Below are 22,616 nucleotides of genomic sequence, written 5' to 3' on the forward strand. Positions count from 1 at the left end.
TTTCCCAAACCACTCTTGTAGAGTTGTAGGGGAGACCCCAAGTTTAATATTGCAATTAGCCAATTGTTCTGACTATTTCTGAGGGCTGCTGTGAAAGTAATGCCTCCCGTTTTATGGTGTCAGCCCACAGTGTCAGAGGTGGATGCTGGTGGTACAGCAGTAGAGGTTGAACCTTCCCACCAGTGCCCCATTTTGTGTTGGTGCTTTGTGACAGCAGAGGGGCAGTCTGACAGAACGGTGTCTGACACAGAGGTGTGGATGGAGCAAAGTGTGTCATTGAACTCCTCCATGCGGAAACAGTGGCACCCACTGACATTCATTGATGCTTGTTGAACGTTGACGGAGACCAACCAGTGCATGTGAGTGCAGTGCAAGTGAAAGTTGCACTGCATGGACAAAATTTTCCTGGCAGTAGTGCTTTCATAGCAACAGTGAAACAAAGGTTCGCCTCCATGTGCGTAGATTTGTTCAAGCACAGCATGCAGGTTCTTGCTCATCACCAGTGAAAATGCACAGCTAATGGTGGAAACTATGTCAAAAGTAGTGTTTTGTACCAGAGAATTTGCTCCATCAAATAGTGTTACTGTATTCTTTGTATCATTTGTAGTTTCCATGGCAATAAATAGGAGGCATTACTTTCAGAGAGGCCTACTTGTGAATTTATTGCTTACACCATAGATCCATGTAGGGGTGCAAAGCAAGACTGCATCTCAGCTTTGTCTCCTCTCTGCAATTGTGACTGTACTTTGCCCTCAGTCCTGACCTATATCTGCCAAACAAAGGCTGACCCTGGGACTGGGACTTATTTCAAGGAGCTGTTCTTGTAGAAAATAAATACTTGCACCCCCCCCCAGATGCACAGCATACACTGCCCTGCACACTGCTGGCTCTTTCCCTTGCATTCAGGGTGGGCAATCACCCACCTCCCTGTCCTCATCCAGTACAGAGGCCATATGCCCATTATAGGTTGTGCAAGTGAACCCACTCCTGCCAGCAGAGCTCTGGGAGCCGTTACTGCCTCTGACAAAATGACTGCGAGCTCCAGATAGAGATCTAGGAAACCACAGAGAGATATTGACATGCCCCAACCACAGAACTGCCATAGCCCACGCTCTGGTAGAGCTTGTCGAGGCAACCGAAACCATGACATCTGCATATCCTTCTGACAGCACAGGCAGCTGCACTTCAGCTCAGCATAGCTCTATCCTTGGGAGGATTGGAACTCCAGACACTGTCCTGCTGACAGCACTGGGGCTTGCAGCCCTGTTTCCCCCAACAGGAAAAAGCTCTGCTGGCATTATGATCTGTGTCATGTTGTTCTGCTTCACTCAGCCTTGGGGACATGCTGGCGGTGCACTGGGACATAGGGTGTGTTGTGTCCACGACACCACGTTGCCTGTGTCTGGTGTGATGTGCATTGCTTTAGCCTTGCTGCAGCAGCACAAATGGGGTCCCCTCTCCATCAGAAGCAGCTGAACCTCACTGCTGAGCCAGGGCTCTGCTGGTTATTTTCATGAGCAATTGCCCATCACTGCCTTTCCCAAACCTGTCTTCACTGGTGCACCAATCAGCAGCACAACCCGATCCTGCTTCCCACATCTGACAGAGACGGAATCCTCTTGCTCAGAGGATCTGCCCACTGCCACAGCATGCAGAAAGGAGCAGGCATCCCTGCAACATGCCCCAGAAAGGTGGTGGAAGCCACACCAGCCAATCTTCCCCTTTGTCTGCACGGCCCACCTGTTTGCATCCTGTCAGGACAGGCTGGTGGCCACCACCACGTCCACCACCACCACTTCATCTCTGGTGGTCCAGTGGTCAGGACTCATCACTCTCATGGCCTGGGTCCAATTCCCAGCTAGGGAAAAGGTCCTTACAGCCACTGTGGGTCACAGACTTCTCCTGGGGCAGAGCCGTGTGGGCAGGCAGGGCAGGGTAAATCTTGGGGACCAGTGGCAATCCACTTCTCTTCCTCACTGCCATTAGGCTGCACCTTCCAGCAGAAATCTGCGCTGAGAAGAGGGCAGCAAGAATCTGTCCTGGCTGCAGGGAGCAGTGCTTTGTAGGTAGCGGGGTGCTGCAGCTGTGTGTGAGTTTCATCTTGGGGTAAGGGAGATGTAGGTGCTTGGCCATTTTGGCCACCCTGAAGGGGAAGAGGCCAACAAAAGATGAGGGTCAGGAGCAGATGGGGACAGCAGGGTCCCCTCGGTGAGGAGTGGTGGGGATGTGTGTCTGTCTGTGCCTCCTCGGAACAGGAGGACAGGGGCTGTCAGTAAAAACTCCCGCTGTGAGCAGGATTTGAACCTGCGCAGGGAAACCCCATTGGATTTCAAGTCCAACACCTTCACCACTCGGCCATCACAGCTGATGTGCAAAGGTCCAGTGGGGGGTGGCCTGGGCTGTCACCTGGCCCCAGGGGACATCAGTCCCCCTCCTGACTGAGATCCCTGCTGCGGAGACAAGGGAGAGGCCCCAGGCACACACCAACACTCAGCAATGGCCAAACATTAGTGTGTGATGGACACTGTCTGGGCTGAGAGCAGGGCATGGGGAGGGCTTACATGGTGTCAAATAATGGTGTGCACTTTGATACGTTGGCTGAACACAGACCTGTGAATGGAAAAAATATGCCTCCCATTTTATGGTGTCAGCCCACAGTGACAGAGGTGGATGCTGGTAGTGCAGCAGTAGAGGTTGAACCTTCCCACCAGTGCCCCATTTTGTGTTGGTGCTGTGTGACAGCTGGCAGCAGAGGGGCAGTCTGACAGAACGGTGTCTGACACAGAGGTGTGGATGGAGCAAAGTGTGTCACTGAACTCCTCCATGCGGGAATAGTGGCACCCACTGACATTCATTGATGCTTGTTGAACGTTGACGGAGACCAACCAGTGCATGTGAGTGCAGTGAAGAGTGGGTGGTGTGCTTCAGCAATGACATGAAAGACAAGCCATTTTCCAGATGGCCATGCAGATTTTAAAGAGCAGAGCATGCAGGCTCTTGCTCGTTGCTGCTGAAATGTGTAGCAAAAATAGTGTTTTGTGGCTGGGAATCAGCTTTGCCAGTGTTACTGTGCTCATTGTATTAGTTGTAGTTTCCATGGAGATAAATTGGAAGCATCACTTTTGGAATAACCTACATATATGCAGTGCAGGACAATTCCTCTTCACTCAGTATGGTTTGTGCAAGCCAAAAGATTGGACATCCATGGGCTAAAGTAAGACACAAGAGAGAAAAGTCTTCAGATCTGAAAAGCCGCGTGTCCTGATGGGTGCAGTTAGTAAAGATGAAGTCTTGTGTTCTTTTACACCCTTTGAGCAGGAAGTTCATTTGGTATCCAAAAACCTCTGCTGGAGAGAGGCTTCATTTCAGGGTGAGGGTTCAAATACCTTCAGGTAACAAATGCAGGAATCTGAACACTAGAGCACATAATGGTGCCCATTGTGTGTGTAGAAAGCATATGGGGACTCCAGATCCCAGCAGAGGGACATGGAGAGAACCAGAGCAGCAGCAGATGGGCTTGGAGAGCACTGGGGTCCAAACAGAGGAGCTTGCAGAAGATGTCTGAATCACAGAATCATAGAACCATAGAATCCTAGAATGGCCTGGGTTGCAAAGGAGCACAATGCTCATCCAGTTTTCAACCCCCTGCTGTGTGCAGGTCACCAACCAGCAGACCAGGCTGCCCAGAGCCACATCCAGCCTGGCTCCAGGGATGGGGCATCCACAGCCTCCTTGGGTGACCTGTAGGTTGTCCGAAAGGGGCGAGGAGGATGGAAGGTGTGGTCTGGACAATATCTGGGTCCAGAGAGACATCCTCACCTAGCTTTGCAGCCTGGCTGGACTCAGGCTTTTGTTACACTGGTCAGAATTCCCACAGTGCAGCTCAAGAGATCCAGTTTTGATGCCTTTTTTCTTATCGTATCTTATGTCATTGTCAGTGAATACCTGTTTACATTTCATTGGAATATTTACAGACAAAACAATATTGCCTATTTAGAAGAACAGGATGTGCTTGTAGAAAAATATAAGAGGAGAAATGACAGCTCTTCTCAGGTGACAAACGGCATTATTTAATATTACACAACACAGAAAACTACACACACACACACACACACACACACACACACACAAAAAAAAAGAACGGAAGAGAAAAAAACACAACAAAAGCAGCTCTCATGAGACAGACTTTGTCTCTTCAGAGAAATGCTCCAACTCTGCTTTTATCTTTCAAGCTCAGAAAAACAGTGACAGCTTCTCTCCAGTGCTGGCTTTGCTGGGCACAGCTGGCTGACTGCAGTCGCTGCTCAGTGGTGCATCCCACTGTCTGGCAAAAAGGTGAACACAAACTGATCATACCTTGATCCAGAGAGCACCGATAGTCCCAGCAGTACTTCATGTGGTTAAGTGCTGTTGGGCCCACGGGAAAATGGAAAGGACAAGCTCTAGAGAAGAAGTGTTGCTCATAGGGAAGGGTTGTGTTGGCTGCTGGGCAGGACTCATTTGGGCCATTCAGGTTGAGTTCTGTCCATGGATGGGTGTGCAGGAGCCAAAGGAATTGTTACAGGTAGGAAAGCTGTACACATCCCACAGACACTTAGGTTTTAAACTGCTTGATTTCATCCCTCTGGGTTTGGACTCATCCCTCAGAGTGCAGCCAGAAGCAGCCTGTCCTGACCTCTTGTGTCCATAAAAGCTTTTCCAGATAGCTGGACCTGTGCAGAACCTCTGCAGAGTATCCCCATCACTGCCTTTACCCTCAATGATCCAATGGCCATATCTCAGTGCCACATTTGGTTTTGAGCACTAGATGTCCTTCTCCGAAGAGATTTAAGGTTATTTTTTAGCACTGCAGCCTTTATATTCACAAATATATATTTTTTTCTGTTTGGATATTAGGAAAAGTTTCTTCTCAAAAAGAGCAGTGCTGCAGTGACACCGCTGCACAGGAAGTGGTGGGGTCACTGTCCATGGAGGAGTTCCAGAGCTGTGGAGATGTGGCACTGAGGGACGTGGGCATGGCGGAGTGGGTTGGGATTGGACTGGACGGTAGTAGAGGTCTTTTCCATCTTGAATAATTCTATGGTTCAATGAAAGCTGGACATTTTTGATTAAATGTCACTCCTGAAACACTGGGAACTTCTCCTCCTCTGCTTAAGTAAGAATTTCTGTGCCAGCAACCTATCACTTGTTACCTGTTCTGTTTTATCCTGCTCGCTCTGTTCCTCTATAAGCTCTGCCGTGCTTCTCTTGGATCAGAGGTTTCCTGAACCAGTGGTTTGGTTTCCTCAATGCCACAGTGCTTTTCAAAAGGTCAGGCTTAGATGGGCTGTTGGCTCTAAATAGTAGGGAAATAAATTCATGGTTTGAAATACAGGAACAATGAGTCTTTGGCACGTGAAGAACAAAGCTTAGGTATGAATTTGTACCTGAATTGAGTTCTTAACCTGAGTTAAGTTTGTTAACCTTCAGGGATGGTAGCTCACACTTGGAGTTTATATATTCAAAATATTTTAATACATAATATATATGTTAATATATAAACATGCCTGTGCAATAAAAATAGGTGCTGAAAGGGCTTCAAGAAAATCAGAGGTGTACCAAACAGGGGAAGAGAGAGACCTGATAGCAACCTGTCAGTATTTAGAGTGGGGCTGTGAGAAAGAAGAGGACAAATTCTTTATCAGGGTCTGGATAAGGGGAATGGCTTCCAATTAAAACGGGGGAGATTTAGACTGGATACAAGGAGAAAGATTCGTACAATAAGGGCAGTGGGGGACTGGCTGAGGCGGTGATGCCCCATCCCTGCAGACAGCCAAGGTCAGGCTGGAGGGCTCTGAGCACTGCTGGAGCTGTGGGTGTCCCTGTGCCTGCAGGGAGTGGGACCTGATGGCCTTTAAAGGTCCCTTCTATCCCAAATGATTCCATGATTCTATGTTCTTTTTTGCTTTTAAGATGGGAACTAAAGAATATAAGATTTTTCTTTTTGTGTCTGTGCGCTACTTAACTATAAAGATCTGGTTGTTCTCAAGAGTCCAAAAGAGAAGAACTCTGAACCCATTCACTCAGAACAGAGAGTTGAACTGATAGAAGACCTCTTGTGATTGAGATAGGCTAACTAATCAGTAAGTAATGCCCCAGTTCCCCATACATCCTGAATGCTCTGCTGAATGGCCTTCAGCCTTGATGGGCAGGCTATCCAGTTTCCTCTTGAAGCTCAAAAGATGGCATCAGAGCACTGCAACACTTAGAGGGGGTGGGCAGCTGAAAGCCATGGGTAACACAAGTGGACCTGGGCTGTGATGCAGGACACATCCAGTGTCACACTTGCAGTGCAAGGGACAGGTGAACTTCAGCCACATTCTGCATCTAAAATGAAATTTTAGAGGAGGAAAAAAGGTTTTGCACTTTCAGTTCCTGTAAACCTAACCTTCACCAATGTATATATGCGTTTGATTTAACATAATGTATGTTTGTTTGCAGTTTTCTTCCTTGTATTTTTTTAATTTATTTTGGCTTTGTAAGGTCTGTGAAATATTTGAAGAGTAGGAAGGATTGGGTTCTTAATCTTGTGGGATTTACTTAGTTGATCATCCATAACAAGTTCCTCTTGAGTGTCAGTCTCCCCACAATAGCTGATCTCCATAATGACAATGATGAAGTGGGGAGGAGTTTATTCTGGACAGTAACTGATTTCTGATCAAACAGAACAGCATTAATTCCTGGTACAGAATGAAGGACACTGTACAGGACTGATCTGGTACCTCTCTTCAGAAGGAGGAACTGGGAAATTCTGTCTGTACTTGGATGCGTTCCTGGCAGTGCTGACAAAGTATCTGATTATTTAACTGCCAATGTGATGAGAAACTGTCAGCAATGACTTCTCAAGAAACCGTGCCAAGTGCCAATCAGGGCAGCAGGAGAAAGAAGAAGGTGCCACAGGTAAGTTCCAGTTGACCCTGCTTCCAGTTATTCTTGTAAGCAAGTATCAAAAACCTGATCTAGAAGAAAATACATCCTGGTGGGTGTAGAAATAGCTAAATATCTTGTTCTTCAGACATGAATTATCCCTGGACTCTCTCAAATACTGCAGAATCCACTAATTTCTGGTAGTTTCATGTGTGTGGATTAGAGCGAGTTGGATACAGTCATAGGAGAGGAAAAGTCAGCAAAGCAAATGTGTGGTGTTGTTTGCCAGAGAGGTGGTGGATGCCCCGTCCTCAGAGACACCCCAGGCCAGGGAATGTGGCTCTGAGCACTGATCAGGCTAGAGGTGTCGGGATAGATGGTCTTTAAGGGTTCGTTCCAACTCAAACAGTTCTATGATTTTGTGATTCTATGATTCTAAGATTCTCCTCCAACTTCTGTCAGCAGTTTGTAGTTCTGGAATACCTGAGCCATACTGGTGTCATGGTGTTTAATACATTTTGGAATCTTATTTCTCCTGTTAATGTGCCTGACCAGTCTCTGGACTAATCCTTTTCTCAGAGGTTTCACAGTTATTTGAAAATTGCTTTACTTTTGTCTATTTCAGACCCTGCATTTGGCAATTCCACTTTATGGCTTTAGTCCTTTTATCATCGGAAGTTTTGAGCTCCTTGAACTATTGGCAAGCAGCGTTTATTACTCCACAATAACATGCTTGCACTCACCCATCTCTTCTATCTGATCTTGAACTGATCTTACCAAGAGATTAAAGATGAATGCAGTATAGAAATCTTGTTTGATGATGGTTCTTTCTTATCTTTCATAATATTTGTCTTATTTCCAATTGATAATCTTTTCGTTCAAATTAGATGAGTCTGCAGTTGTTCCTCACTCCACAGTAGAATGCAGAGACAATCCACAGTGCAGCAGAAGTAGGGATTTCACATCCCCAAATGGTTTGCACAGCCTGGAGGTGCTGCTCCTGCACTGAAGAAGAGAAGACTGTGGGTAGAGTGCTGGAGGAAGAGCAGGGACAGGTGTGTACCCCTCATTTTGGCACTAGGCTTTGCTTTAAACTCTTCATCGCTGATAAGGCGTGTTAAAGTGCATGCAAACTCTAAGTACTCTAAGTACTTAATCTCCCTTCTGGTAAATTGATGGGCTTCTCTAAGGGCTTGTTTGAGCCTAAAGAGTTGGTTACTTAAACTGAATTTAAACCACAGTGCTCTTTTGTGGTGGCAGTTCTACCAGGCACAAGTGACATGTGTAGCACTTTTTTCCCATTGCAGTCATCAGCTCTGTTTTTTGAAGCAATCTTGACTGCTGTTCAAAGAAGTCAATTCTTTCTCTCACCTTCTTGTCCACCCATGGAAGTGCAGCCCTTCCTCCTCCTGCTTCATCCTGCTTGTGCAACTGCACTGTTCTTTGTCCAGTCTTTGCCATCCACAAGGATCAGCATTAATTTTATTTTCATTTCCAAATCACTGGTGATCTGACTCCTTTAAACTCCCACCGCCATTGTTTACTTTCATAAAATTCAGATAGTCCCTTTCACCTAGTAAAAAAGAGCTGTGTGTCTTTATTCTTTTCCCCTTTTTAGCTGGTTTGCAAAAAAGTCAGCATTTACAAAAAAGGGATGGAGAAGTGTGCACCTTTCTCAATCCAGGCAAACCGGCCAGTAGATATTTCCTTTTGGCTCAACTTGTTCCCAGGTTCTCCCCATTTGGCCACTCCCAGGTCAGACCCAGCTGATTTCTGCCCTACTGCAGATGCCATATAAGACCGGCTGCTTTCCTAGTCTCACCAGTTCTGCAGAGATGGCAGGTAAGATGAGTGCTTTTTATTTCTAAATCTGTATTTAGCCATTTTGATGTTACTGCTATTGGTATTGATGCATTCCTTGGCTGAGCACAAGGAGATAAGAGGATAGAGTAGGGCATGAGGGGCCATTATTTATTCTTAATTCTTTCTCCCAGCATAGCTGAAACACACTTATTTTGAGAAGTGGGAAAAGAGAGCTCTCCTCCCTCCCCACTGCAACAAGTTCATTAATTCTTCCTTATTTTGCTTTTATTTCCTGTTTTAAACAGTTAAAATGTAGACAAAATGACTTTTATGTGTGTGCGTGTGTATGTATATATATATATATATTTATATATTATATATTTAAATAAATTTTAAATTTTATAAATATATATTTATATATTTATTAAAAAAAAACCTGCAATCTTTTAATTAAGTATCTCCTTCCAGGGAAGCCACCATGCCATTGTATGTATGCTATGTATATACACACACATTCTGGAGGACCTGTGCACATCAGTCAATCTCTTCTGATGCTTCAGAGAATCCCTGCATGTTCACTTACAGTGAACTGAGAATGATGTTGTTTCCCTCCAGGTATAAAACTGGGAATTGCTCTCCTAGGATCCCTCATCACATTCTGCTCAGCTGGGGCATCAGACTCCTCATTAAACAGTAATTTTCTGTTTTTCTCTCTCTGCTGCTCTTTTGCTTGAAGAGGTGTGGTGTTGGGTGGGGGATTCTGATTACCTAGTTACAGTTTCAATATAGAATTGTAGAATCATTAAAGTTGAAAAAGACCTCTAAGATCACCAAGTCCAACCCCAACCCATCCCATTCTGACCACGTCCCTCAGTGGCACATCTCCACAGTTCTTGAACACCTCCAGGGAAAATGACTTTAATGTATTTGAAATATATCCAATATATTTGAAATTTACCCATTAACAGCGAAGTCAGTGCCTAAGAAAATTATCTGTGTTGGGTCTCTCAAGGACATGAGTATCTTTTTATGGCAGGAAGATTGGTCACAGACCATGTATCAGGTTTCTTCTAGGCACGTCCCAAGTGAATATCCCTCTTTAAAGAGAGGAATACCTTGAATAAGAAAGGTGAAAGTTAACTCCCTAAAAACCTCTTGAAGTCAAGAGAGTCAAGTTTGACTTGGATAAAAAATTATAATTTGGTGGTCATCTGTAGTCCCATGATTTTCAGAACTCAGCAGTGGTGTAAGGTAGATGAGGGAGAGGAACAGAGATAAAGGTATTAATGTAAACTAGAATATAGTGGGAACGTGATGCGGTGGGATGTAGAGCTCCTAGCGCACAGGCAGCCTATCCTCAGCTTCTTTTTATTTCCCTCTTTTTGAGTAGAGGGCTCAGAAGTTCTATCAGACTCACTTCTCCTGAGGAGCATCAGTGAAGCCAAGCAGCAGGTGGATGCAGCGTATTTACGTGCTCGGAAGTGGTGAGTCCTTTTTGCATGAAAGCTCCAGTTATAAGGCAGGAAGAGATCACCTATGAGGCCTGCTCCGAAAGTAATACCTTCTGTTTTATGATGTTGGCCCATGGTGTCAGAGGTGGATGCTGGTGGTGTGGCAGAGCAGGTTGACCTCTGGGGAAGGGTCTCTACAAATGATCCATGTGGCCAGGAACAGAAGCAACATATCCAAGATTGTCTCTGCTCATAGAATATATACTGTGACATCCTAAATGTAACATCCTGTCACTGAAAAACTCAGTTTACCAATTTTTATAGCTTTTCACATAGATTAACAGGTCTCATTCTGACAAGGATATAAAGCAAACCCGAAAGGAATCACGATGATGAGTCACGATCCCAGAATTTTACTGAGAGAGGAGATGTGCAAATCTGAGGAGCATTCAGGTTGTTGTAGAAGAGCACAGCGTGCCGGGGACCTGCTAGTTCCATCACATCTAAGTACACCAGCCCCACAGGGCAGAGGAGGTGTTTACAGAGTAGGCAGTCCATGAAGCTCTGTTCTGTTTAGCTTACAGCAAAAACTAGGGGACGAGTTTGCCAGCCCAGCAGATTTCCTGAAGCACTTAAAGGATCCAGTAGGAAGAACCAGATCTGCAGTCCGTGCTGCCGACTACTTGGAAACTACTTTGAAGCTCCTCAAAAGAAAGCTGCAGCAGTCTGGGAGGATGAGATTCAACATTACAGGTAATGCGTTGTAGACCAAAGTATCTTGCCAACAAAGGAGAAGCTATCACAGCATGAGTGTCAAAGAGCAGCTCTGCATTGACCCAGGTTGCTGATTACAAAGCCCTGCCACGATCCTGATCGCTGGTCAGGAAACCCTTCCCCAGAGTGCCAGCTGGTGTCACCTGCCTGAAGGGTGCTGGGTGTGCAGGGGCTGAAAGACAACCATGCTCAGAGGCAGACCCAGACCACCTGGTGTTTCAGTCCTCAGCTTTGGCACTGCTTATCTCAGCTCCCGTCTCTGATGATAATACCAAGCGAGGGTGAGTGGAATAGTAACAGGATTGCTAAAAATCAGTGGGATAAATCTGAGGCATAATGGCTGAGCGACAGGAGACTGCACTTTCTGAGCTGATCCACTGCCGATACACAGAAGTGTTTAGGCCTCAACTTAACAGTGAAAATCCAGAAGTTAAGAGGATGTTGTATCTCCACAGTTCTGACCCAGCTCACAGCTAGCATGCCTTTAGGTGGCCCAGTCCACAGACTAGCAATTTCTTCCCTGTTTTGACTGAATGTTTCTGAGATATCAAACTGAGTTCTTCAAATCCTCTCAGAGGTCTGCGTGGTACACCCTGCCTTCTTCCCAGTGGATTAATTACTAGAACAAAGAAAAGAACTGTCGTATAACCTTGCTGATTAGAGCTAAACCCTGCCACAGCTCAGTGGTCTCTCTGGGCTCAGCACTGTGCTGCAGTGCAGCTCTTCTGTGGATGGGGCTGCATTCACCAAGCTGACATGGGCGATCTGTCAGTGTGAAAGACTTCATTAGAGCTGAGCTCTATGGTGTCATCTCTCACTTCTAAGCCTCACCATCCCACTACTAACTATGTCTCACATCTCATCAGACCCTTTTCTTGGGGTAGGTTTGTCCCACCTGAAGCTGACTGCACATGGGTTAAGTTTTGGGGTTGAACAGCAATTCATTAGAGACATAAAGGCACTTGGCTGAAGGTGTTTTAACCCACATTCTTGGCAGCTGGCTGAGGAGGGCATCACTAAATCACAGAATCATTAAGGTTGGAAAAGTCCTCCCAGATCCCCAAGTCCAACCCCAGCCCACACCACCATTCCCATAACTACGTCCCTCAGTGCCACATCTCCATGGTTCTGGAACACCTCCGAGGTCAGTGACCATCAGCTCCCTGGGCAGCTGCGCCACTGCAGCACATACTGGACTCTGCACAGACTCTGCTTATAGGGGTGGATTTAGCTACTAGAGCAGAGTGACTCTGGATGAGCTGATGGTATGTGGCACAGAGAGAGACTCAGAGGCAGAAGTTATTCTGGGGAATTCAGGTTCTGAGTATCAGCTGGTTCACAGCATATTTTTGCATATGTGCTCTTATACCACTAAATGCCATGGAACTAACAAAATTGAATTCTGTAACAAAATTAGGATAAGTGGAGACCTCCATTTGAGTCATGACCTGAGTTCTGTCAATGTAACTACCCCTAGGATAGTCTCTGTTTAACTCTGGGCACCTAAAGACACTGCATGAACCTTCTTCGTGGATGAGTCATTAAGCTCAGTCACTGAGCTCACTGAAGCCACTGGACATTTAAAATCCCTGAGAAGTAGCGTTGGTGGGATTCTGTTGCTGACACTCAGTGCAGACCTGCTCTGTGATCCCTACCGAGGCTCTTGTGCTGCTGAGAGGTGAAGTAGACAGATTCTGGTAGTGACAGAATGTATTCCACAGCAAGAGTGTGTTTTCTCCTGCTTTAAATTGGAGGAAGCTTGAAATAACATTAGATGCTGGCGCAGTGGGTGCTGACATTACTAATAATACAGAAAATTTCAATCATCAGCTGAGAATGCTGAGATGATAAAATAGAATTTGTTAAGAGCAGATGTCATTTTGCACCATTTCTTTCACAGACATATTGGATAGGAAACAGAAGGAGATGATTTCCAAAGAAACTGGCTGTGGCTATCAGATTCGCTCCATTAAATGCCCAGAGTTTGACATTTACCGGACCATTACTGGAGAGTGCAACAACAGGTAGGACCTGTGATGTAACTGACGTTTCCTTTCTGCTTAGTACGGGCAGGAAAAAAAAATCATGTCTTGAAAACAGCAGATATGAATCCATCGCTCTCCATGTGCTGCTTCCCAAGAACTTCTTGGGAGTGAGGGAAGGTGAAAAGTTGAGAAAAGAAGATCTGGGAGCCATGAAATCCAGCCCCTCTCTCTGCTTGAGGCCCCAGAATACTACCTTGTCTCTTCTGTGGCACAACAGTATTAATTCCTTCAGCCATTGGGAGACATCACACTTTGAATTTGGTGAGAGTGCTGATTTCAAACTTCACATGTCTTAGACTGAGTACACAAGCAATATTTTTAAAAGCATGTGTCTCATGAGTGCTGTGAATATCAATACACCCCACCAAGTATGTCACACTGTGACATGGGAATGTTTTTAAAGGCTCTTGCTCAACTTGAAATACACACACCATGAGATAGCACCAGGTATGTTCAGCAGTTCTCTCATTGTGCATTCACACTTCAAATAAGGTCAACGGACCTGGATCATATCATTTGACCTGCAGTTTGGAGGTCCTCCAGGTTTGAACACCTCACAATTCAAGAGGGATGTGCAAAAACTGGGTAGGATTCAACAGAGGATTTCCAAGATGGTTAGTGGCCTCAGGTGGACAAAAGCATGGCTCTGATAGCTGGAGATGGCCATACTGTGAGACTGAGTTTGTGTGGAGCAGCAGCAGAGACAGAGATGCTACAGAGACAGAAATTCCAAATAAAATTAGTATGTCATCAGGAATCTTTTCTTGATGTTAAAAAGTTTATTTTTATCCACGGTAATTATCTTGGTATTGCTTACTTCTCAATGTTTCCTGGCTATCACCCCTGCTACTGGAGTGGTCAGACATGGACCAAGGGCTGCCAGTTGTTAGGGACATGGTCAGTGGGCAATACTGGTGGTAGGTTGAGAGTTGGGCTGGATGATCTTAGAGGTCTTTTCAAACCTTAATATCTCTATGATTTATCTTTACAAGCCTATTCATTTCTGAAATAATACTGGTGTTGGCTTTTCTTCTGATGTTCCAGAAAGAAACCTCACTTGGGGGTTTCCAACCAGGCATTTGCTCGCTGGCTTCCAGCAGCATATGAAGATGGAGTGTCTGTTCCCAGAGGAGCAACTGAAGGAAAGCTTTATAATGCGTTTCCACTCCCACTGGTGAGAACAGTTATACTTGTCTGGATAACGTTACTGATAGAATCATAGAATGGCCTATCGTTTCGGAACACTGGTAACATCCAGAGTGTGAAATGAATGATCCTTTTCTGTGATCTCAGGTGCAAATAATTTTCTCAAACTGAGGTATTACTTAGGCTCATGTGCTCGTCAGAGACAAAGAAAAAATGATGCAAGTACTTCACTGTGCAAAGCATGGGCAAAATCAAAATATTTTCCAAAGTGTACATCCTGAGGCTGGGTGCAGGCAGCACCACGCTATAGGTATGCCAGGATTTTTGTACAAAGAGTAAGATGCTGGTGCTCCTCATAGAATCATTCAAATTGGAAGGGACCATTAAAGGCCATCTGGCCCAACACCCCTGCAGTGCACAGGGACACCCACAGCTCCATCAGTGCTCAGAGCCCTTCAGCCCGACCTTGGGTGTCTGCAGGCATCATCGCCTCTCTGGGTAACCTGCGCAGTGCCTCACCTCCCTTATTGCAAATATTTCTTCCTTATATCCAATCTAAATCTCTCCTCAGCCATCTTCTTTCTTTCTGGGTGTGTGCACATCCCTCAGGTTCAGCTCAGGCCTGCTGTAAGGTGAGGCTTGGCTGGGTGACCGTAGAGCTAAGATGGTGCTGCCAAAGGGCTAGAGGCTGTATATCACACCAGTTTAGGTCCAACTGAAGCATGATGTTATTCTGTTTAATGCAATAATTAACTCTTTAGGGCTCATTTGAGACCATCTTATCCATGGTTTCACAATGGGAGTTAGACTGGGAGGTGAATTCCCCTTGGTACAGACAGTCACACACATCTCAATTTTGATTTTCTGCAGGTTCGAAAAGTGTCCAATGAAATTGCTCATACAGCCAATGAGAACATCACTCAAGATCAAGAGCTTTCTCTTTTCTTCATGCAGTGGGGCCAGTGGGTCAACCATGATGTAGACTTGGCCCCTGCCAGTGGCATAGGAGCAAACCCAGAGCTTCACTGCGATGCTGACTGCACCTTCAGGTCCCCTTGCTTCCCAATTAAGGTACCGTGACTTCCACCTGAGAACAAACAGACACAGCCATAAGGCTTTCTCTGAGGCATTACTTATGTTTCTTTCCTTTAGTTCCCCCCCGATGACCCGCGGATGCTGAGATCAAATTCCTGCATGCCTTTTGTCCAGTCAGCTTCTGTGTGCAATCCCTGGACGTTCACTCGTGAGCAAATCAATGCTGTCACCTCTTTCATTGATGCCAGCATGGTGTACGGCAGCGAGGAGTCTGTGGCAAAGAGCCTTAGGAACCAGACAAACCAGCTGGGTCTGATGGCTGTGAACCAGAATTTTACTGATGCTGGGTTGGAATTATTGCCCTTCGAGAACAAAACAAAAAGTATTTGTGTACTCACAAATAAGAGCATGAACATCCCCTGCTTTAGAGCTGGTAAGGTGCACCTGTAGAGCAATTTTGACTCTTTTATTGCCCATGAGAAGAGCCCCTTGGTGCACGAGGAGAGACTCATTGTTGTATCTTCAGCTGTTGGAGGGACTTCATGTTTCTCCACCATTTCTGCTGAAAGCACAGTCATAGATCTCTCAAAGGTGTTTATAACTTGAGGGAGCTGAGTCAAATTTTCAAAACCAAACATTCATACAAAGGAAGATTGCTAAAAGCCTTAAGGTAGAAGAGGAAGACAGACAGGAGATTGTCATAAAATGAGATATTTACAGCTGCTTCGCGAACAAGTGCAATTTAGTTCAAATTGCCCAAATCCCCTTTTCACCATCCCTGGGGATGATCGAAAAACATGGAGATATGGCAGTGAGCGACATGGTCAGTGAGCAAGATTGGTGGTAGGTGGGTGGCTGGACTGGATGGTCTCAGAGGTCTTTTCTATGGTTCTTCAATGGTTTTGGCTAAATTATTTGGAGAGGGAGAAAGAAAATTCTTGGTCTGTGCTGGAAATATCTGGCATGACTTGATGACTGCTAGGAAACTTAACCACAGGCAGTACTACCAGCAACACTACATATCTGCCCTACCAATCAAAATCTGCTGTGGAAATATAAAGCAGTTGATCAGTTTCCTAAAACGCTTTCATCTGTAGGTGACAAGCGGGTAACGGAGAACTTGGGACTTTCTGCTCTGCACACTGTCTTTGTCCGAGAGCACAATCGCCTGGTGACAAAGCTGGGGAAGTTAAATCCTCACTGGGATGGAGAAAAGCTTTACCAGGAGAGTCGAAGCATCATAGCTGCCATGACCCAGGTAGTGACCACCGCTCTTTTTAGAAATTGTTTTTCCTCCTCCAAATGCAGCAAAATTATCCTTTGAAGAACTCATGGAGATTCCAAGTTCTCTTTGAATTTGATGTCATTTCTGCTGTAGCTGCTGATTATTTGTTCTACCTTTATGGTATTTTTTTCAGATAATAACATACAGAGATTATATACCACTTCTGCTTGCAGAGGAGACCAGCAAGTGGATTCCCTTGTACAGTGGTTACAATGAGACTGTGGATCCAACGGTGTCAAATGTTTTCTCCCTGGCCTTCCGATTTGGTCATGCCTCAGTGCAGCCTTTTGTATCCCGTTTAGATGACAGCTTTCAGCCTATGGGTTCACTTTCCCACGTCCCTCTCCATCTGACATTTTGTGCATCATGGAGAATTACAATGGAAGGTAAGAACTCGGGGCTGCCAGCAGTCCTGATTTGGTCCTGAAGTTGACTCTCAGGTGCAGATATGCATAGACTCACAAAAATTGGCACCATTTATTTAACTGGTTTCCCTGCTTATAGTGCCATTCATCTTGCAAGCAGACTTGTCTCCCCAAGAGGCTCAGTGGTCTCCTAGATGTGGGGCATCAGGACGGTGCTGTAGAAATATCTCCAAATGCAGTCCAACAACACTTGCCCTGCACTGAACCCAGGTGAAGGAGCCCTGCCAAAAGCTGTATGTTGTAATATTCAAACCACTGAATGCTACCAAGCACCAACTCCAACCACGAGAAGCCATTTCAGATTTTCCATCTGAACATATAATTCTGTACCTTCTTTCACACTGCCAAGTATCACTCAGTAAAAATACAGGCCAGTGAAAACAGTTTATATCCTTCTGTAACTGTCAGAGGGTAACGCATCCAATCCAACTGATGGGATAATTGCTTTCTAATGGTGGCCCTCCCTCTTCAAGATTCTAAAGGGAGTTGCAGGATCCAGCTCTTAGACAGTTAATGTCTTCAGGCAGGAATCTTCCCAAGAAAGATGGTTGTCTATTCCAAAATGAATTATCTTACTATGGAAAATATTCTGAAGTATTCAAATTCACTAATTTCTGCTGTGTTCTAATGATTCTGTCTTCTTAATGGCTTTGAAAAACACATACAAAAAGAGACAAAAACTGATTTCATTTTCACATTTCACGTTCTAAAACATATTTGCTAACTGGTAGGTTGCCGCAGATAGCGTCCTCATCAGATTGTTCTCAAGCGGGGAAGCACGACAGTACTCAATATGAGTGATCAAGCTTCACTTTATTGTTGCACACACAGAGTTTATATATGATTCTAATACACACGTGTTCACCTACTATTGGAGCACAAGGTGGGCGGCTAGGTGGGTGCCTAGCTTCAACCAACGCTCAGCCAGCATTCACACCTGCCGCTGAGCTCATCCGCTCATCGGCCCCCCACATGTCCACAGAGCACAGCTGCGGATGTCGGCCTGCTGTTTACAGGCTGCCCAAGGATGTTGGGTCTCCTATCTTAACTCCTAATGCTTTCTCATGAGAATGCACCCTGTGCTGCCGCACTAGTTATGCTCGTACACAGCCTCATGTCCGCCCTGCTCTCGCAGCCATTCCCCAACAGTAGATAATTCTAAACAAAAACAAATTGCAAAACAAAACATTGGACAGAATCCCATGCATCAGTACTTGCTGGGAACTGACTGCTTGAGGAGCAGCACTGCAGAAGAGGACTGGGAGGTCCTGGTGGGTAACAAGTGGATGTATGTATGCTGAGGGAATGGGAGAAGTAGGCAGTATAGTTGCTAAGGGGAAGCCTCATCAACTGGGTTCTGCAGATTTGTACATATGCATGTTCATATGTTGGAATGGAAATGTGAAACTAGGTGAACACACTGCTCAGAGTAGAAAAAAATATCTAACACAGCGCTGCTCCATCTGCTTGAAAGAGACACCAAAGCTGGAACTTGGCAAAAAGTCTCTTTTTGAATTGCAATGAATGCAGGTGGCATCGATCCACTGATACGTGGCATGGTGGTTGATCGTGCAAAACTGATGAAACAGAATCAAATGCTCATTGAGGAGCTGCAGAACCACCTTTTTGAACAGACAGAGATAATGGGTCTGGATCTAGCAGCTCTGAACTTGCAGCGGGGAAGAGACCATGGACTTCCAGGTATGGAGACTCAAGCCCTGTCCTATGGACAATGCTCCTTTTCCTTTACTGGTGATGGCAGCTCTGTGAATGTACACCCGTGGGGAAAAAAATGATACTTCGATTTGAGATGGCAGTCAGATTCAGAGAAGAGGTCTTTATATTGTAATTTACAAAGAGTTTAAGAAGGGTTTGGGAGGCAAATGTGATATTTGGAAAAATTTGTTAAAGATGAGTAGAAGCAATGGTGTATTGCAAAGGAAGAGTGAGGGGTAGAGCAGATACACTCCCAATCGACCAAGCTCAGTTTTCACATGAGCTCTTTGAAGCATATGCTCTTTGCCCACCAAGTGTTGTTCCATGTCTTCAGACAACCCACAGCTCTGAACAGAAGTGGCATGTGCCCTCGGTGGTAATTGCCTCCAAGTGCTGCAGAGGAATGGGTGTTTTGGGGGTAAACACAACCATGAGGTGCTATTTGCTAGGATTTTAATCCTGGAAATGTTGCCTCCCAAAAATGTAAGAACAGATTCAGTCATGCTCAGCACCATGTGGTTTGAATTGGCAGATTATGCTGAACCAGTGGCAGAGCATACAGAAGACCAAAAATACTTGTTTAGTGTATGCATTCCTTAAAAGACACTTAAAAGCCCTATCTCTAACCCTAACCCCAAACCTCAACATAACCCTAAAACTACCCCAGACCCTAGCAGCAATACTAACCCTAACCCTAAATTCCAACCTTAAAACTAATGAAAACCCTAACCCTGATCCTAAAACGAACCCAGACCCTAAACCATCACCCCAACGCAACCCAGAATCACTAACCCTAACCCAACCAAAACCCTAACCCGACCAAAACCCTAACCCTGCAGCAAATCACAACCCTAAACCTAATCCTAACAATACCCAAAGCAAACCCTAACTGCAACTCTAACCCTTAATCCTAACTCTGACTTTAACACTTACACTACACCTTAACCCTGACATAGCATCTGTTGTAACTGTTTCTATCTAGCTAAGAATGTCTTCCAGAACCTTAGGTACCATAGGAAGATGCAGACGCTGCTGAGGGCTGTGGGGTCTGTTTCGCTCTTAGTGTAAGCAGGCAGGTGGACAGCAGGGGCTCTGAGCAGCTTCTGTCCCCGTTGTTGCAGGTTACAATGCCTGGAGGCACTTCTGTGGGCTCTCCCAGCCTCAAACAGTGGATGAGCTCTCTGAGGTGCTGGGCAATAGTGAATTGGCCAAGAAGTTCATGGACCTGTATGGGACACCAGATAATATTGACCTCTGGATTGGGGCAATTGCAGAGCCCTTCATTCCCCGGGGCAGAGTTGGGCCCCTCCTGGCCTGCATCATTGGCACCCAGTTCAGGAACTTGCGTGATGGGGACAGGTAGGTAGCTGTGGGAGCATGCCATTCCCACCCATCTCCCACGTATCACTGAGTACTCGCAGCAGGGCTCACACTTTGCTTTCAGCCTCGGTTGCCGAAGGGCTCTCTCCTAACAGCTGATTTGTAGAGACACACGTGGCTGAGGAATGCCAGCTCCAGCCCACGGGTGATCTGCAGTAGTCTCTGCCTGAGGTGAGATTTGCTCTCAGGGTACTAAAGGGAAGGATCAGTCCCTGTGTCCCAGTGATGATATGTTGAAGAGACAGCCTCTTTGTACAGGCAGCTGAGTGTGGCAGAATCCAGACTTCTTTCCAAAGAGTAGTGCTTACTGCCTGATGGATGAAGGTGGATCTGAGCAGAGATGCACCAGCTGTCTACTTTGGGAAACAACCAGCACTAAACACCTTCAAGAATACTGTAAGTTGCTTCTGAAAATGTCATTGCAGGTTCTGGTGGGAGAACCCAGGAGTTTTCACTCCGCAGCAGTTGGAAGAACTGACAAAAATCTCAATGTCAAGAGTGATCTGTGACAATACCCATATCAAAAAGTTACCCAGGGACATGTTCAGAGCCAGCAGTCCTGGGAACTTTGTTGATTGCCATGAGATTGACATGCTCGATCTCTCAGCCTGGAAAGATGAGCCTGAGAGGGGCAGCAAAGGTACGTAGGAGATTTCCCTCGTTCAAATGCTCTCCAAGAAAGAATACAAAAGAATTAAGAAAGAAATAAAAGAATTAAGGTCATTGTGGTGATCCTGCCCCCAGGCACACTTTGACCATCCCTTCAGCCCCACTCAGCCTGCTGTCAGCCTGATCTCCTTGCAGTCCATCCCTTAGAAGATAACTCTTCCTCATCAACCAGATGGAAAATCCCTGGCAATCCACCCTGTCCACGTCCCTGTGAATGTGTCCTTCCCTCAGCAATGTATTCCAAGCCAGAAAATCTATTCCAGGACAACCTGAGTCTTCCTTCACAGAAAAGATGTCCATGAAGAAATCAATAAGGATTAATCAATCCACTTCAATCTTCTACTCTGCCAGACTAAGTCTCTGCTTTCCCCTTGTCTTCCCTAAAGCTTTACAGTATTTTGAAGAGTATCTAGAGCTATTTTGACAGTGCATGGCCTGACACAACAGTAGTCTAACACACACAGCCATGATTATGGTACAGGAGTGCCTTTATATAAAGAACAGCCAACTATATGTCTCCAACTACATGTACTTTGGCATAAGCTCTTCCAGCTGGAAATGGATGTGAAGAGAACAGAAGCTTGCAGAAGACAGAGCAGAAGGAGTTTTTCCTTCTAGCAACCCACATATATGTTATCACGTTGTCCTGCACAGAGCACAGATATCTCCCTGCAGTTCCCATGGTCAGTTTCATTCACAGTATGTGAGAAAGACATTGGGTGTAAGGGCTGAATTGTGGTGACTGCTTTGAAAAGCTAACCGAGGTGTCAATTCCCTTCCCTCTGAACAATAGCAGCTTCCTGATTTGTTTATGAACTTCATCTTATGGTCAGTGAGACGTGAGACGTGTTGAGCCGCTTCCTGTGGCCTTTTTATCACCAGGCTGGGAGGAAGCTGAGCTGCCTTTGCATAACCTGGCAGCAGTGAAATTGCAGGGCATTGAAAACCAACAGCTCAGAGTGAAACCTCCTCAAGCACCATGAGTTTGTCCCAAAAAGCACAATTCCAAAGGGCCTTCAGGTTCCAGATCACTGCAGGCACTTTTTGACCACGGTGTCCCAGAGGTGAAACAAGACACAGGTGAACCAGGCTATCTGCCATGATGTTCCTATTGGCCTATTGCTATTTTAAGCTATGCAGAAATATGGAGAGAAGTAGCTGCCCAGCAAAGACCTTCTGATGCTCAGTAGCCCTTTCTGCTTCAGGGGCAGTTTCTAATCCTGCTCTTGCAACCAGTGCTGGAAACTCCTAATGATGGCACCCCACTGCTTTTTGGAATCTGCTGCCCGTCCGTCCTGCTGAGCCACTGCTGCTGATGGAGGCTCTGGCACGTGCTTCCCAGAGAGGAGCTCAGGACTGAGTCTACTGTTGTGTTTGCTCTGCTGTGATGGGATTATCCCACGGATGTGTAAAACAGTGCAATCCTTCATGCAGAACAGTGATGTTTGGCCATCTCTTGCCCTAAAACTCGTCAGGGTTTTACAAGACTGGGTTAGGTGCTCTATGTTTTTATGACTGTTAAAGGCACAGCCAAAGCAGATGGTTTCTATACCCGGTCATGAAGGGGTGGCGAATCTGAAAGCCAAAGCGCTTGCATGAAGCGGGTTTCAAATGTTGTCCTTGATTATAATCTCTTAATTGCAGTTTATTACGTGCTGATTTTGCCTTCTAAATCAAATTCCTTATTCTTTGCCCCACTCAGAGTTTAGCAAGTTCATGTAATCTTTATCACAACACCTGTCATGTCCTTCTTATTTTGCACAAAAGCATAATTCTGGGGGCTGTTTCCAGTTCACAGTGAGATTTCAGATTCTGAAGACACTGGAGAATGTCAGCTGCATTTTGAAGCACAGAGACAGCTCTGCTGGGCATTAATAAAATACTTAATTGAGCTCATTGATCTTTGGCATCCACTCTGGCACATCAGACATCTGTCCCAAAACCTGGAGAGCTGTTGTCTATTCCAGGCCATGGTCACCAA

At 45.6% G+C, this 22,616-nt stretch overlaps 1 protein-coding gene and 1 non-coding gene across 8 annotated transcripts; one reads left to right on the forward strand and one right to left on the reverse strand.

The window, feature by feature from the left end:
* Nucleotides 1-2,283: 2,283 nt before the first annotated feature.
* Nucleotides 2,284-2,365, reverse strand: TRNAS-UGA (transfer RNA serine (anticodon UGA)). The gene has a single exon. It is a non-coding gene; the product is annotated as a tRNA-Ser (tRNA).
* A 6,276-nt stretch (nt 2,366-8,641) lies between these two features.
* On the forward strand, nt 8,642-22,531 carry LOC100547955 (myeloperoxidase). 7 transcript variants are annotated; one of them, XM_085240993.1, is made up of 15 exons: nt 8,643-8,748; nt 9,178-9,195; nt 9,325-9,402; nt 10,100-10,193; nt 10,738-10,913; nt 12,835-12,958; nt 14,024-14,153; nt 14,996-15,196; nt 15,278-15,368; nt 16,258-16,418; nt 16,579-16,831; nt 18,401-18,571; nt 19,708-19,945; nt 20,392-20,606; nt 20,711-22,531. In XM_085240993.1, the coding sequence occupies exons 1-15, from the start codon at nt 8,694-8,696 to the stop codon at nt 20,719-20,721; spliced, it is 2,016 nt and encodes a 671-aa protein (XP_085097119.1). In that variant the 5' UTR covers nt 8,643-8,693; the 3' UTR covers nt 20,722-22,531. The 7 variants fall into 7 exon arrangements, 5 of the variants coding, with proteins under 5 accessions (XP_085097121.1, XP_085097119.1, XP_085097118.1 ...); XR_014887612.1 differs by lacking the exon at nt 20,711-22,531 and adding an exon at nt 20,031-20,137 and having other exon boundaries at nt 8,644-8,748; nt 15,278-15,593; nt 20,392-20,575; XR_014887613.1 differs by lacking the exon at nt 20,711-22,531 and adding an exon at nt 20,031-20,137 and having other exon boundaries at nt 8,644-8,748; nt 15,278-15,593; nt 20,225-20,480.
* The last annotated feature ends 85 nt before the right edge of the window (nt 22,532-22,616 follow it).

This window comes from Meleagris gallopavo, chromosome 21, assembly GCF_905368555.1.
Source record: "Meleagris gallopavo chromosome 21, MGAL_WU_HG_1.1, whole genome shotgun sequence".
Taxonomy (NCBI): domain Eukaryota; kingdom Metazoa; phylum Chordata; class Aves; order Galliformes; family Phasianidae; genus Meleagris; species Meleagris gallopavo.